Source organism: Lynx canadensis, chromosome D3 (genome assembly GCF_007474595.2).
Source record: "Lynx canadensis isolate LIC74 chromosome D3, mLynCan4.pri.v2, whole genome shotgun sequence".
NCBI classification, from domain to species: Eukaryota; Metazoa; Chordata; class Mammalia; order Carnivora; family Felidae; genus Lynx; species Lynx canadensis.
The window spans coordinates 56499900-56517413 of NC_044314.2; the positions used below are offsets into that span (position 1 = coordinate 56499900).

The 17514-nt window shown below is 38.2% G+C and overlaps 1 protein-coding gene across 1 annotated transcript in view; it reads right to left on the reverse strand.

Moving 5' to 3' along the window:
* LOC115498668 (lethal(3)malignant brain tumor-like protein 4) overlaps window positions 1–17514 on the reverse strand; it is a 284214-nt gene that overhangs the window by 148632 nt on the left and 118068 nt on the right. Inside the window, exons 9-10 of the mRNA XM_032595338.1 lie at window positions 14278–14363; window positions 11840–11950 (exon numbers count right to left, since the gene is read on the reverse strand). Of these exons, the coding sequence (XP_032451229.1) occupies window positions 11840–11950; window positions 14278–14363 (197 nt within the window). The remainder of the gene's footprint in view (window positions 1–11839; window positions 11951–14277; window positions 14364–17514) is intronic.

Below are 17514 nucleotides of genomic sequence, written 5' to 3' on the forward strand. Positions count from 1 at the left end.
CCTGCTTCACTGAAGGTTCTTTACGCAAAACCTCTGAAGTCAGCCCAGAACCTACTGATTTTGAGTGGCCCTAAAAGCATCTACATGTAGCTCATACATAGAGATTTTATACATATTTTCTTTGGGCTTCACTGTCCATTTATAACTTTGGTACATTCACATAAAATTGAGGCCACTTTCACATATTAGAAAAAAAATGCATCTTCTAACCTCACAAAGCAAATCTTTACTGGAAAAAAAAAAACCATGAAAAAAGAATTCTCCTATTTCCCTGATTCTATCATGCACATCCCTCACCCCACCCTGTACTACAGTTCACTGATTATTAAATCAAGATGCACCTTACAATAAATTGTGAAGAATTTTGCCAGTTGCCTGTTATAGAAGTTGGTCACGGAATAGCTGTCATTGCCCACACTGGTTTTGAATATAGCCAATCCTTCAACAGATGATTTTGGCATTTTTCAAAAGCAGAAGAGAGGGTTATGTGTGATCCCTTCATGTGAAGTTAAGAGTGAAGTATCACTTTCAGCTGAAAAGATAATTTTTCAAACTGAATTCAAAAGTCACTAGCCAAATCCTAGTATTTTTCTATTTTCTTCCAAATTTTACAATGGTCTCTAAAGGTAATAAATGTGGAATAAGATTGTAGAAGTAAGTCAAGATTACACAGGATTAGTGGGGCACATTAGAAGAGTTGATTCTTTTTCATCTAAGTATAATAATAGGAATGGGGTGCCTGGGTGGCTCGGGGCGTCTGGGTGGCTCAGTAGGCTGGGCGACCGACTTTGGCTCAGGTCATGATCTCACAGTTTGTGAGTTCGAGCCCCGCGCGGGGCTCTGTGCTGACAGCTCAGAGCCTGGAGCCTGCTTCGGATTCTGTGTCTCCCCCCTCTCTCTAACCCTCCCCTGCTCACGCTCTGTGTCTGTCTCTTAATAATAAATAAACATAAAAAAATAAAAATAAATAAATAAATAAATAAATAAATAAATAAATAAAATAATAGGAAGACACCAAAGAGTGTGTGCAGGAGAGTCATGTGATCCAACCCATGTTTTCAAGTTCACGCTGGCATCTTTATATAGTATGGACGGACAGGATCTCGAGTGGATCCAGAGAGCAGCTGGGAGGTAACTGTAGTGATCCAACTGACAGATGATGTCAGCTGTCAGTAGGGTGACTGTCATGAGATGGAGAGCAGCAATGGGACTAGGGATATAGTATTTGGAGTCAGAATCAATCGAATATGGTGGTTGACTGCATATGGTTGTTTCAAGATGGGTAAATTTTAGGAATGACTCCCAAGTGTCTGGTTTGAGCAATTTGATGGGTAAGTTGCCATTATTAAGTTGAGGATGCCTAAGGGAGAAACGGGTTGGGGCCTATATAGTGAGGAGTTCATGAAACATATAAAAGATGTCAAGTAACAGTTAAATATATGACCCTGGGGCTCTGGAGAAGAGGTCATGGAAACAGACAGATACAAACTTGGAAGTTATCAGTCAATAAAAGGTCCTGACAACCAGCGGAGTGGATGAGTTCTCTGAGGGAGATAGAACCCAGCAGAGGTGCTCAGCCCAGGCAGTGCATTAGAATAACCTGAGGAGCTCCCAAACTGCTGGGCATTTTAAATATGCACTCAGGCTTCAGAGCTACCAGAACAGAGAAGTAAAGACAAAGGGACCAAGGCCTTGGGCAAGAGGTTAAGGACACAAGCCAATGAGAAGACTCAAAAGGAGCAAAGAGGTAGAGGAGAACAAGGTAAATGTAACCGCATAGACCCTACAAGAATGATTACTGCTACCCAAAGGAAAAGGACAGGGAAATACTGATCATTACATTAGGAGTCCAAGGACTGAGTGCCAGCCTCTCAGCTCTCTGACATAAAGGCTCACTGTGGACACCAAATTAGGGAGCATACATTTGAAAGAGTTAATTGGATGACTTAATTTTCCTACAACAGTATCACAGGTCAGAGGGCTCCCCAGAGAACCACCCAGATCTTAATGTCTGCTGAATTTAGAATCCAAAAGCAGCCACTCATGCCTGGCTTACCGTGGAGGGCAGTGGACACGCACCACCCTCCTCAACCCATGTGGAGAAGAGAATTAAAAACGAGGGCAGAAGACACACAGACTGCCTTTCTCTGAATGTGAATAAGTACTCCTTGTTCATGTTTGAGAAGAGAGCACATTCCGACTCCAGCAGGTCTGGGGGAGGCCCTGATTCTCCCTTTCTGCACTCTTCCAGGTAATGCTGGATCTGGATCCTGCTGCTGTGGAAAACCCTCCCCTGTACTACACCCTTGAAATGCAACACCCAGTTCCTGCCACACCCAGTTCTGCCAGGATGTGGAATATTGCCTAAACATTTTCAACTGTGCCTGTTTCCAGTTTTTGCCCTGCCTGCCTACCAGATCATCAACCTGTTCGCTGGGGCCATCATCCTGCCCAGCCTGTATCTCTGAACCCCATCTTCGGTTCAACTTTGATTCATTCCCTACTGGTTCAATGGCCCTGGAACACAAATACATCCTCTGAGTTTACAGGATCTACACATCCCTTCTTTTTCTATCACCAGAACCCCTTGGGTCCCAGTGAATATGGCCCCGTCCCGTTGTTTCCATGACTCGGCCCTGTTTCTGCCAAGGAAGCAAGGACACACACACACCTGGGCGGAGTCCTGGAGTAGAAAGTGCTGGGAACAAGCCCCTAAGAAGCAGTAGTAGAAAAAGAAGACCCATAGCAACCATTTGTGCTGCAGACCCCTGTGGCCCATTTCCCACAGCTGAGCCCCAGTGGCTCCCACAGCTATGCAACTTCCTGCGATTCCTCTGCTCACTGGTCCAAACACAGATCGTGTACAGACCACTGGCTCAAGGGGCTTTCAATTAAAAAAAAAAAAGAAGAAATGTGTATATAGATACAAACATGCATGCATACACACACATACACATTAAGACAGATTAAATTTGAAATCTCCTTTGTCTCTACATGATAGTAAATAAAGGCATTTGGTGTTTGGAAATGCAAATAAAACAAGGCATGTTCTATACTTTTTCTAAGAGAGGAAAAACTGTTCTCCTGGAGAAGCCATCTGCCCCTCGGCATCTTTGCTCACAAGGCTTGCTGTATTTGCAAATGGGCTTTTACAACATTCAATAGTTTGTGCCATGCCCCCCATATTGAACTGTGATTTAACCTACTTCCCCAACTCGCTTGTGAGGGCAGGTTCCAAGTCTCAACATCACCCCAGGGCCCACTGCTCCTGGAATGGTCTCTTTAGTAAGTAAAATCTCTTGATTTTAGTAAGTAAAAGCCCCCTCTCCCTCTTTTTAATGAGCATCTTAATTTTGTCCAGTACTACTGCAGTCTGAAGAACCAGAATAATGGTTCCCAAAGTTGTCCACATCCTAAGCCCAGAAACCTGTGAAAGGGTTACCTGAGATGGCAAGAGGGAATTTGCAGGTGTCATCTTGAGATGGGGGAGATTATCTTGGGTTTCCGGTGGGCCCAAGGTAATCACAACTGCCCTGATTAGTGGGAGGCAGAAATATCAGAGAGAAGTTTGAAGATGCTATGCTGCTGGCTTCGAATGTGGAGAAAGGGAACATGAGCCAAGGAGCAGATGCAGGCCCTAGGAACTGGAAAAGGCAAGGGAAAGGGTTCTCCCCCAGAGCATGCAAAAGGAATCCCTGCTGAAATCTTGGTTGGAGCCTAGAGACACTGCCAACCTAAAGAAATATGCATTGTGCCACTGAGTTTGTGGTAATTTGTTACAGCAGCAGTGGGAAAATAATGCAACTCCATTTTGGAAATAAATTAATCTAATGTAAGAATTCACTCGTTCTCTTCTCACAGAAGAAGCTGCTTTCCCTGAGTCTATCCATCATCTTTTCTTATTTCACAAGAAATGACACAGATTTCAGAACAAGATGGGAGATGTATTCACCCTCTTGCCTAGTCACTTTATTCTGGGGAGTTTTTTGCTCTTATTTATTTTTGATAGATATTCTTCCACTGGTAAAAATAGAGTGCCTATAAAGCAAGATGTGAGAAAAAGAGATGATATCCAGCCTAATTAGCTAAGTATCAGTATTAGTAAGGGCATGTGGAATGTCAAAACTGCAGCTGGTCAGAAATAGTACGCTTCTGTTGAAGAAAACCATGGAAAACGTGCACATCTCCTCCAAAGCCAAGGCAAATCCAACAGACTCTCTTGTTTTCCCTGAAGGAAGAGAGCAGGTCCACACTGCACGTTCTGACTGAACATCTGAGAAACAAGAGGTTTCGTTATCACAGCAGGCAAGGGGTCTCATACTTCCTGAGTAAATATAAAGCACTGAATAAAGCAACAGACTACAGATAATGGAAGACCTTTTTTTAAAGTTGAGAATTGTTAGCCTAAAATGAGATCCTTACTAAAAAGTCCAGTAACTCTTGAAACACAAATATAATCCAGCATCTGTACCCACAGGTATGTGCATTTTGCAGCCGAACAATCTGTAGCATCCCTCAGACGCTCAAAGAAATGTATAATCCTAAAATAAGGGTTAAGAACAACTAGTGCTACAACATCATCATCTTTATTTAAGAAGTTTCTACACAGACAGTGTTCTGCACAGAAAACTGTGAAATGTTCTATTTCTATTCTATTCTGCTCATGACTAAGCTGATGCCTCCAGCCAAATAATCACATGTCAGGATCTCATTAGATCTCACAGGTCAGGCTGGTGAGATGGGGGCTTGGTGAGGATTACTTAAGGAGTGCCAGCAATGGCTCCAGAGTGGGACATCCGAGTCATCGCCAGGGCAGTTCTTCCTGGCGGTGCTGTTGGGCATATGATTCTGTTCTGGATATAGAGACTTTAATAAAAACGTTCAAGGTAAGTATCTATTTACATTTCTTTGAGAGTATAATTCTAGTGGCAAGGAAGCTTGCCCTATGAAAGATTATACATCGTTTGGGGAGCTTGACTACATTCACACTGAAAATCAAATGAATGGATGGTTATCAATTGATACGAGGAGAAATATATTTAAGTCTAGAAGCTATTAATTATATGGTATAGCTCATCTCTTCTACCTCTTTCCACTGAATATCTAAAACTAGATTGGAAAATAAACATAGATGTGGTTTCGTTCAAAAATATTTAAAAAAATAAGGCAAGAATACAAAACCGTTTACACTAAAAGTAACAACTTTGTAAGTTCCTCTCTCATAGCCAAATCAGTCTGGTATATCTATTAAGACAGCAGTTGGCAAATTATAGTCCACAGGCCAAACAGGGTCCATCATCTGTTTTTGTGCATCCTGTGAGCTAAAAATTGATTGGTTTTTATATTTTTTTAATGGCTGCAAAAATCAAAAGAAGAGTATTTCATGACATGTGAAAATTATAGAGAATTCAAATTTCAGTGTCCTCAGTTTTACAGGAACATAGCCACCCTCATCTGCTCACATACTGTTAATGACTGTTTTTGTGCTAAACCACAGAAGCAAGGAGTTGCGGCAGAGACCTCAAGGCCCATAAAGGCTGAAATAGTTCCTTGCTGTCCCTTTACAGGAAGAGATGCTGCCCTATGGGTTACAAGCTCCGGCTGTAGTTGGGTGGCCTTGGACAAGTGGCTTAAGCTACTACGTGTGACTGTCTTTTCACCTGCATCTACGTTATAGGCTTGCTGTCTAGTTTAAGAGAATATGAAAATGTAAAAGCACATAAACAGCAACATGTAGGCACCACAACTGAGTCAGCCATCACCGATATTATTGTTGCTGCTGTTTGCTGTTACTATAATTACACTAATGCACCTTTACCGGGGAGGGCATTCTACCTGCCGTAAACCAATCTGGAAATCATGGCTGACACTAATTTATAGTTTCACCTACTCTTAAAAAATATCTTTTCATTAATTGGTCATAATATTTTTGAAATTTGTCCCAGTCTCCTTCCCAAATGAAGACAGTCATCAATCATTGTGGCACTGTAATGGGCGTTAATTAGAAGTTTAGCTCAAAGGACAGTCATTTTTAATGTTAGTATCTTGTTCTGTCCTCATATTTCAAAACCATTTTCAAAAATGCATCCCAGCTAGAGACAGTGGCAAGAGAGGTGATATATTCCAATTCTGCTCCCTTTTTGACAGATAATTAAACAAGGACTCATAGGGGTCAAGCAACTTTCTCGAAGCACAGGAAACCCTTAATTAAAATGAACATTCACTGACTTGTATTTGGACTTTTGCTTTGCACTAATCCACCTGCAGGTTTTTCAAACAAAAGCTTTGAACTTATTGGTCTGCCCAAAAATTCAAAACAGTCTGGTCACACAAGTAGACAACTTACCATGACAATTGGACAATTTTTGTCGTGATGCTTTTATTTCATTTAGAAATGCCACAAATACATCCAGTTAATGCATTAAATATGAAAAGACTTGCTGAAGACACTCAATTTATTAATGATTCAAGAGAATTTCCTAAAGCATCTATTTGGAATTCATTTATAATTCATTTCACAGCTTAGCTGTGGTTCCCACAGGGCAAATATTTATCAAATATTTCTGTTTTAAGTCCTCCTTTTACATTAATTTGTAGAAGAATACACTTTTTTTCCTAAATAAAGGCTAACCTTCCTAAAAGCATCCATCCGTCTATTGTAGTTTAACGTGCATTTCCTGATAAGGTGACAGTAATGGGCCTTCAAATATAACAGAGTATACTGTGCAACCAAACAAAAGAATAATTATTAAACATAAAAGATGGCTATAAACTGAACATAATACACACTGAGTATATCATAAATATTTATTAGAAAGTAACTATGGTAATTAATAAACACAGTAATCAACACAAGGGAAATAGCGTCTTAAAAACCTGCCATAGCAAGAAAAACTTCATAGGCCATGAGCCACACATGAGCAAATTAATATTTTCAGTATGAAAATCAGAATATCTGACTTGACTAGTGCCAGTGGACTTAAAAGAGCAAGAGTGGAGAATATCTTGAGTCAGGCTGCCACTGCCCTGTCCTGCCAACACTGACAATTTATAGTCTCTAGTTCCTATGGCTTATCATAGCTAGAGGGTAATATCTGAAATGAGAGAGCACTAGCTTTGGAATTAGAAACATCTGAGTTTACAGCCAGTTCTTCCACTACTGATTGTGAACTCTGGGTCAATACTTAAAGTCTCCATGCCAACTGTGAGGCAGAAATAACCCATACCTGTAAGAGCTTTGTGTAACCAGTCTTACTGTGGTGATCAAATATGGAATCACTATGTTGCACACCTGAACCCAATTCAGTGTCACATGTCAGTTAGTCCTCAATAAAAATAAAAGTTTTTTAAAAAGTTGTTGTGAAGATAAAGGTACAATACATAAGACACTTAGCTAAATGTCTGAAACAAGGTCCATATTCAATAACTGGGTCTTCTTACTCTACTGATAACACTTCTGTGACTTCTGAGCCTGACACCATATCTACTGCTGTTATCACTTCTACTACAACCGCTAAGAAGTCACTGCATCCTACTCCTTTTGGCCAATGTACTATTGGCGGCAACATGTCAACTGTAATAATTCACATTCTTTGTATCTGCACACATAAGGCCCGCTAGGCTAGGTAGTATTTAAAATATAAAATAAAAACACCATAACAAGTGTTGGTGAGGATGTAGACAAACTAAAGCCTTCATATTCCATTGGTGGGAATGTAAAATGGTGCAACCACTATGGAAAACATTTTATGTTAAAAAAGGAGTTACCATATGATCCAGCAGTTCTACTCCTAGAGATATACCCAAGAGAAACAAAAACTTACATCCACTAAAAAACATACACAAATGTTCATAGCAGCATTACTCAAAACAACCAAAAAACCGAAATGACCCAAACATCTACAATGATGAATGGATACACAAAATGTGGTAGATCCATCTGTACAATGGAATACTATTTAGAAATAAAAAGTAATGAACTACTGATACATGCTACAAGATGGATGAACCTTCAAAACATTATGCTATGTGAAAGAAGCCAGGTACAAAAGATGACATATTTATTACATGATTCCATTTATATGGCATGTTCAGAATAGGCAAATCCACAGAGACAGAAAATGGAATTAGTGATTGCCAGGGGCTGCGAGGAGATGTAGACCAAGGAGTCATTGCTAGGGCGTATGAGCTTTCTTTTGGGAGGAATGACAAGGTTCTAAACTTAGATAGTAGTGATGGGTGCACAGCTCTGGGAATATAGTCAAAACCAGTGAAGTTTATGGTGTGTGAGTTATATCTCAAAAAAGCTGCTTTAAAAATAGAATTAATCAAGCACATAAGGTCAACTACTATTTGAGGAGTGGCAGAAAGGAAAAAAGTTAGTCTTCTGGATCTACTGCTCTTTGCCAGGGAGTGCCAGTACCACCGCCCAAACCTCCAGGGAGGACAGGCAGTGTGAGCTCAGCACAAAGGACAAAGTAGGGTGGGTTAAGAGGGAACTCGGTCCCCACCCTAGACATCTGCTCTCCCATTATGAAGTGGGATATTTATGATAACGATTAAAACATAAGAATAGAAAGAGTAGGAAGACTATAAGCTCTAGAGTTGAAAACTCTGTTTGAAAGCCGGGGTTTAAACCCAGTTCCCCTCGGGCACCCGGTGGCTCAATTGGTTAAGCTTTTGACTCTCAACTTTGGCTAAAGTCATGATCTCACAGTTCGTGAGAGGGAGTACCACAGGGCAGATTGGGATTCTCTCCCTCATTCTCTGCCCCTCCTCTGCTTGTGCTTTCTCTCTCCCTCCTTCTTGTGACCTTGGACCAATTACTTAACCTCCCTGGCCTTCAGTTACCTCATCCATAAAATGAGTATAATAATAGCACCTTTGTTCCCACGGTTGCTATGAGGATGCACTAATGCATATAAGCCCTTACAAGAGTGTCGTCTGATAAAATTAAGTGCCATCGTGGTCATTATCATCATCATTAGTATAATTTTTTTGGTTGACCTGCTGACTCTACTCTCAGCAGTCAGACACAAACATGCAGCACAATACCATATGAGCACGAGCACTCCCAGGGGAGTACCCCTCGAACTCACCACGGACTGTGGGCTTGTTCCTCCTCTACCTACCGATGACAATTCCTTTCATGAGGCCTCTTTGTTAGCACAGAAAATAAAGGCACCCAGGGAGAGCAGCACAGGGCATTTGCACTGGCTAATAACAGCAGTTACTACTGACGGTGCTAGAGAGAGTCAGGCACATTTTTGGGTATTTTACATTTGTTACTTCACTGAATTATCACAGCAAGCCTGCAAGGTAGGCATTATTAACCACATCACTTTACAGATAAGAAGAAGTTCAAATATACTGAGTAACCAAGCTAATAACACAGTTAAATAAGTCAGAGCTGACATTCAAACCCAGATCCGTTTATCCTATGTCACTTTCGTACATTATGTTGAACTGGATTTCCAATGGAAGAGTGAGTAATCAGGACCGGAGTTAGGAACGAGAGAAGAGTATTTTTTGTTTCACACAATTACTCAAATAACAGGATGCCAGAATATATGCAGTGCCATCTGTTCTTTCACTCATTCACACGTTTATTAAGCACCTATTATGTGCCAGTATCAGTGATAAAAACAGTCTTGGAAAGATAGATGTTAAAAGAGAAAATTACAAAAAAAATTTTTTTTAATAAATAAAAGAGAAAATTACAGAACAATATGGTCAGCATATTAATAAACAAATGGTGCTGGACAAACAGGAGATCAGGGAAGTGTCAACTGTGTTCTCTACTGCAGAGAGAGTCCCATCCACTGCCTTCAATTTCCTTAAACAAGAATTCAGAGGAAAACACTTGAGACTCATTTTCAATGCCTTTTTCTCCCTGGGAACACTGATGAATGGAATTTTAAGCCACACTTCTGAATCTTTTCTATAATTTGTGTCTATTCAGAAAACTGCCAGCCCATAATCTTTCTCCTTGTACCTCATGGGACAGGACAAGGATATACCGAACTGCAGGACTGGGGGTGGATGCAGCATGGAGAGTCCATGGCAAAATGGAGGTTCCATCACAGGAATGGGCTATAAGAGGGCAGAGGCTGTTGGTGAGGTCAAAAGTACTCTATAAGCCCTAAGACATTAATGTCCATTCCAGGACTGATAACATTCTGACAGATTGAATGGTATGTGGAAGCAATTCATTTCACATTTTATAAAGCACCATTTCACAGGGTAGAGAATGTCAGCAGCATAAACACATCTTAATTTAGTCCTAAAATCCTAACGGGATTTCCATTGCACTCACAACCACAGAGGTAACACTTAAGGTTCTAATCCTGTCAGAGAAACGAGGGATTTTTCAACTCTTTCCTTATAGTAAAAGACAAAGCAATTACCATGGAAGAGAAAGAATAAGGAGAAGATACATGAAATATTTCTTTGGAAGGACCAGCTAAATTCTCAGAGATTTAAAAGGATCAATGTTGAGATAGTAAATAAGAAGTACACTAAATTCAATTTAGGAACTAAAGTTTTTCAAATATTTCAAGGTAATGTGTTAGCCCAATATGATCACATAAATAAGCTGGCAAATACATTCAACTGGATACCACGATACATAGCTTATGAATCACAAGAAAGCAATCTGTCACTTAGAATTCTAAATAAGATTTGATGTACTATTGAGTTTTTCCTATAAATGCAATAATTTTATAATAAAAGTTAAAAGAGAATTCAGAGAAAAAAACCTGAGGTTCATTTTCAATAACAAAATATTCGTGAATTTATAAAGTAATTACGATATCCAAAAGTTATTCCCAGAGTAAGTGCTGTAAGAGTAAGCAATAAAGAGCCACAAATAATAATTTCAGCAATATGCTTAAAATTCAATTTAAAATAAAATATTAATAACAATATATGTAAGAGAAAACACCTATAATGTTTACTAAATATGTACTAAATGTTTACTAAAATATATGTACTGATTATTCTTTATGAGATAAATTATTCAGCATATAGCACATAAGATTTATTTTAAATTATAACTGTACATCACACATAAAAGCATCTTTCTTGATAGTGCCTATTTTCAAAGTAGTTGACTTGAATCTTTTTATTTTTATGAAATAAACTGTGTTTGGGTGGAAAATAACTTTTGAACTGTCATATGTTATATAATTATTGAATACCACAACTTTAAGCTCTGTACAAAAAAATGAAAAGCTTCTAAGAAAATTTAGTTTTGATGATGTGTGCTTTTAAAAAAGTAGATTTCACAATAAGAACAGTAGAGAAATCTGTTCATCAAATATTTATATCAAAATGTAACTTTTTGTTTTAGCTACAGTGACTAAAGTCCTTTTATTCATTTTTCTTTGCTCTAACAAAGAACAGTAGAAAACAAAGACTTAATTGTTCTTGTTAAGGTGTTTAATGACTATTTCAAAGAAATAGCTGATAATAGTGACAAAAGGCAGCTAAAAAAAGAAAGAAAGAGAGAGAGAGAAAGAACAAAAGAAAGAAAGACAGAAAGACAGAAAGACAGAAAGACAGAAAGGACAAAAGAAAGAAAGAAAGAAAGAAAGAAAGAAAGAAAGAAAGAAAGAAAGAACACAGAAAGTCTAAACAGCAAATCCCAACGTGAATATGTTAGAATCCCACTCAAAATCAGTTGTGTGTCTAACCTACAGATTCCGTGTCAGGTACCAGCCAGCTGGAAATCTCTGTATCCAGGAACTGGGACTAGGAACGAAATCAGTGGAAGTTTTCTCCTCCAACGGAGCCAAGAAATTGGAGCCACAACAGCAGGGCACTTCTGGCAAGTTCCTACCTTTAACCGCTGCTCATCCACATCGATGACTGTAGCCACGCGAATTAGCCTGGGGTTCCGTCTGTCCACCGCTTCAAGCCTCATGCTGGGCAGAAAACCGTGGGGTGGCCGCTGAAACATCAAGAGAGCCAAAGTCAGCAAAATCCCACTGCTCAGATGCCACATCGCATGTTTTCTAAAGTGCAATTGATCTGACTTTGCATTTAGACCTTGAACACAACTGGAATTTAGTTTTAAGGACACGTAACACTTCGTGCATATTATTTTATCCAGTTTCATAAAAACCTGTGAGAGGAGAAAGAATTTTTTGGTCATTTTCAAGATAGCTAAAAAGACAGATTAAATCATATATTCATTAACAATCACAAGATTCAAAATAGGTTCTAATTTATTAACAATTTATCTATTTGATTAATTTTTTCTGAAATTAACTTTATAAATCAAAAAACTGTTGACCACTCTCACTGTCCAGTTTTGTAGAGTATGACTCAGCAGACAAAAGTATTTACTAAATAATTAGAAAAACATAAACATAATCCTTTATAAATATAAATTTTAAAATAGATAAAAGCTGCATAACTCTTGACAGTTAAAACTATTTTAGAATCATACCACAATGTAATTTAAAGCTATAACCTGTGCTTTTGTTACTTATCTGTAACATAAGCATGTTAAAAACTGTTTTAATTTAAGCTTCTTCCAAAAATCCTAGGAACCAGGAGTCTATATTGAGGACACTTAGGAAATCCTAAAGAAAATGGGGTGGGAAAAAGCACACTGGGACTCACCAAATCATTGACACCAATGAAATTTAAATACAAAAAATCAAAGTCAAAAGAGAACTCCAGCAGTGTTCATAGGTTGGTAAAAAGTCACTCTGAAAGCTATTACACATAAAATATTCAATCGACTTTTTTGAAAATGAAACTGTACTGAATTTTGTAAGTCTAGAAATGGCAATAGGAAACCCTTATAATACATAATAAACAGTTAAATCTTTCTCCAATATCTGGTTTGCTTCTCTCCAGCTTTTGTGGAAGTATATTTTCTTCTAAAATGCATTATTATGTCTACTAAATGGAATATACTGACTACAAGTAGGTCTTTGATGCTTGAAAATCTTTCTGTTCTCCCCAAGGTCACTGTCCTGATAACAAAGGTAATAGTTTCATATTGCAGATGCCAAAGATACACAGCTTGAGATGAATCCATGATAACTCCATGTCAGAGGCTGGAAGTTGCCTTTTTAATGAAATCATAATTTTATTTTCTTGTAATTTTCTTCTTGGAAAAATAAAATGAGTTTTTTTTTTTTTAAATTTTTTTTTTCAACGTTTATTTATTTTTGGGACAGAGAGAGACAGAGCATGAACGGGGGAGGGGCAGAGAGAGAGGGAGACACAGAATCGGAAACAGGCTCCAGGCTCTGAGCCATCAGCCCAGCCCAGAGCCTGACGCGGGGCTCGAACTCACGGACCGCAAGATCGTGACCTGGCTGAAGTCGGACGCTTAACCGACTGCGCCACCCAGGCGCCCCAATAAAATGAGTTTTGACAGAAAGCAAAAGAGAAAGAGCTTAACTACCAGCAGCTGGTACTTTGCTTATCGAGTTTTTTCAATTCCTGAAGTCCTTTCTAGCACTCCAGGACTTCTGGCTTTCTTAATTTGATTAAATTCATTTTCCAAATCCACTCTATTATAATAGATTTATTTAAAAAAACGAAATAGAATTTTGTTTAAAATCCCTTTTGATCCCTAGAAAACTTTCTATAAATGAAATCGTATGTAGAAGCTCGCTATATAAAATTCTGACTAAAGATGAATCAGGAAGCCTGGAGCACACAATTAAGTTGAAAGGGAACAATCTGAAAACCACTTTACAACATAAATATCTCTAACTGTACTATCAGTGCACTGTCTTTTCCCCAATAATTTATGCTTGGTTCAACCCTGGAATAAAGGTATAAGTACAAATTTGAACTTTAAAAACTGGTATTCTAAATGCTAAAAGCAATGTTTCCCTCAAAATGGATAAACCTGTAACACACACCCACTACATACAGTTCACCTATTTTATTATGGCATCGTTGGCATTCAAACAGTTCCCAAGACTGTGAAAGTTCAGAGTTCCTGCCATGTGGACTAAGACAAGCAGAAATGAAGGACTCTGCCATTATTAGGGGTTGATGAGGGGCTTTCAACTGTACTAGGATGGGCTACGGTGCTTTGTAAGAAGGGAAACCATCATTACTTTTGTGTAGAGGAACAATAGTAAATGAGTCACCTCCTTTGTAGTTTTAACTGAAAACCAGGCAAAGTGGTTATGAAAATAACACTTGCATTTAAAAAGAAAAAACTAGAATAATTTGAGCTGACAAAATTAAGTCAACATGTACACCGTTTCAAGTTGAGAGTGTATTAGAGAGTATACAACTCACCATTTTAAAAACTTTGGCAGGAACAGCATTAGTTTGAGTAGCTTCCAGATATTCTGTCCAGGAAAAATTTTCCGGATCAGGATAACCTGAAAAATACATATACGTATCAAAAAATTACTCACTAATATTTTGATTCCCATGTACTATAAGACATTTGACCTTCTGTGAACTGCTTACTATTTAACAGCCCCTATGCTAAGAACCTCACATACATTACCTAAGTCTATTTTAACCTCTGAATGGGCTGTTTCATCCCCACTAAGGCAAGCAAGCACTCATATATCGGTTCATTCATTCACTCAACAAGGTTAAACAGGTTGGCCAAGGTCAAATGGTGGGTATTTGGCAGAGCCTGGTTACACCCAAAAGGCCTCTTTAGAAAGTTTGAAAAAACACTCACAATCCCTGTCTGACCTCAGACCATAAACTGAAAATCTTTCCAATTTCTCCAATACTTCTGCATCTATTAGGGTTTTGTTCTCTTAATTACGTCTCTGTAATTGCAATTTCCCAGGTTTGCCATTTATAATTGCAACTTATATATTGGTATAACATGGTACAAAGCACTGTATGTTTAAAAAAATTCTAACTGGGGGCACCTGGGTGGCTCAGCCGGTTGAGTATCCAACTCTTGATTTGGGCTCAGGTCATGATCCCAGAGTCAAGGGATCAAGCCCCACGTGGAGCTCTGCACTGAGTGTAGAGATTGCTTGAGATTCTCTCCTCCTCTCCCTCTCCTCCTCCCCTACTTGTGCTCACTATCACGTTCCTTCCTCCAGTTCTCTCTCTCTCTCTCTCTCTCTCCATATATATGTGTGTGTGTGTGTGTGTGTATATACATACATATATATATACATACACATATATATATATATATACATACACACACACATATATATACATAGATGTATATATTTCTAACTGGGTTTCTCATTTCTCTTTATATTTGTGTTATTTTATTCCTAATTACATTTGCTGAGGTCTATATTATTGTGTCGTTTTCTTTTTCCTTTAAAGGAATAAGCACCTAGATTTATTCATCAGCTTTCTTGTTTTTTCTCTTTTCTAATTATTTAATTTGCTGCTTTTACTCTTATTACTTCTTTACTCATATTTCCCTTAGGTTTGTTTTTACTCATCAAATCAAACTGTAAGGATAATTGATTTATTTTCATTTTTTTAAATAACAGAAGCATTTAAAACCATGAAATTACTACTCTTCCCCCTGAATACAGCTTTAGACATCTGGATAAACTTTTATGAAATATTTGTGTATCTCACTTTTATTTTTCAAAAACAATTATAATTACAATCTGTAAGTGTCACCTTCATTTAGTCACTGGCCAAATAATTATTTAAGAGATATCTCAAATCATTAATTTTTGTAGTTATTTAAAATATTCATAATAATATCTACTTTACCACATGGTAGTTTCAGAATGTCACATGATATCTAGGATTTCTTTTTGGCATAATGTAGGATCAACAGTTGAAATTTTTGTTTAAGTATATAATACACATACACACATGTTTTGAGGCATATTAGAATGCCTCAATTGAATGTCAGTAGCTATTATTATTAAAAAATCTGCTTTATTTTTTATTTAAGCAAAAAACCTGAAGGAATAAGCTAAAATTTCTAAAATACTTTTTCATACAGTTTTCTAGTATCTGTGATAATTTTTTCTTCATATTTAAACTTTTTACTAAAATAAAGAATATTTTAAGAAAAATATGCCAATGAAGCAAACAGCCTGAAAAACTGTTCACAAAATTAGCATAGCTGTACCACCAGGACCCAGGACAGCCCCTCCCCATTCTACACCCTTCCAGTCACTGCCCCCTCTCCGCAAAGGGAAACTCTCATCCTAGTTTCTAACCTCTAAGATTAGCTCTGCCTGTTCCATTTTTTCCTTTGTATAAATGGAATCATACAGCATGTACTCATTTGCAGTGGTCAGCTTTTGCTCAGCACTCTGTCAGGTTCGTGTAGACAGCTGCATGCAGAAAATCTGTTATCATTGCTTTGTAGCAGTCTATTGGGTGAGGATTTCACAATTTATTTATCCATTTTACTGATGATGGTCCTTTGGACAGTCTCGATTTCGGGGGCTATTATGGAAAGTGCCGCTACAGACATTCTAGTATATTCTTGTTGGTCATCACAAATATACACTTCTTTTGGAATGCATACAGGAGTAAAACTGCTGGATCATGGGGTAGTTTGCTTTATATTTTGATGTTACATTATTTAGCACAGAAAAGCACATGTAATTTTCGCTACTGATTGTGCTTTTTATTTAACATTGAAAAAAAATTTCCCTTAGACACCCTGATTGCTTTTACATCAAATTCTTCTTTGTCACTAAAAATTAAGTTGTATGCCATCTTGTATTTTCTGTTTGTTTTCTTAATAAAATTTTCCCATCCTTTTTACTTTTAAATTATTTTGTCTCAGGTATATCTATTTTAAACATCTTCTAAATGGATTTTGAAATCCATTTGCATTTACTTTCATAACTCATTTGCTTTATCTAACTTCCGTACACATGTTTTAGGCTGGAGTTGTTTTTTTTTTTTAAACACTCTCTTAGGGTTTCCTTTGCTTTTTGTCCCTGTCTATATATGAGCTATGTTACATACCTTCTGTTTCAGGAATTATTTCTGCTACTTTTGTAGCTCATATACTTTTTAATGTTTATTTTATTTTTGAGAGAGAGAGAGAGAGAGAGAGAGAGAGAGAGAGAGAGAGACAGAGCACGAGCAGGTGAGGGGCAGAGAGAGAGGGAGACACAGAATCTGAAGCAGGCTCCAGGCTCCAAGCTGTCAGCACAAAGCCCAACGTGGGGCTCAAACCCATGAACCATGAGATCATGATCTGAGCTGAAGTCAGATGCTTAACTGACTGAGCCACCCAGGTGCCCCTGTAGCTCATATTTTTAACGACTGTCCAAACTCATTCCTTGTATTTTGGATTTCCACATTTCCGTGTGGGTTCTGATTATGCTCATATCGTGCCACGTCAGCACCGGGGTCCCCTCCTCCCTGGCTCCAGGTCCCTCACCAGGGGCCTAAGCAGAAGATTCTGGGGAATGGTGACTAAAGAAAGCAGTGTGTGGTGGGCTGAGGAATGAATGTGCAGAGGCTGAGGGAGGAAGCAATTAGTGCTGCTCCAGTCCCGTAAAGAAATCTTGCATGCTGCTATGAAAGAAAGCATCTTTTTTCATGATCAATAAG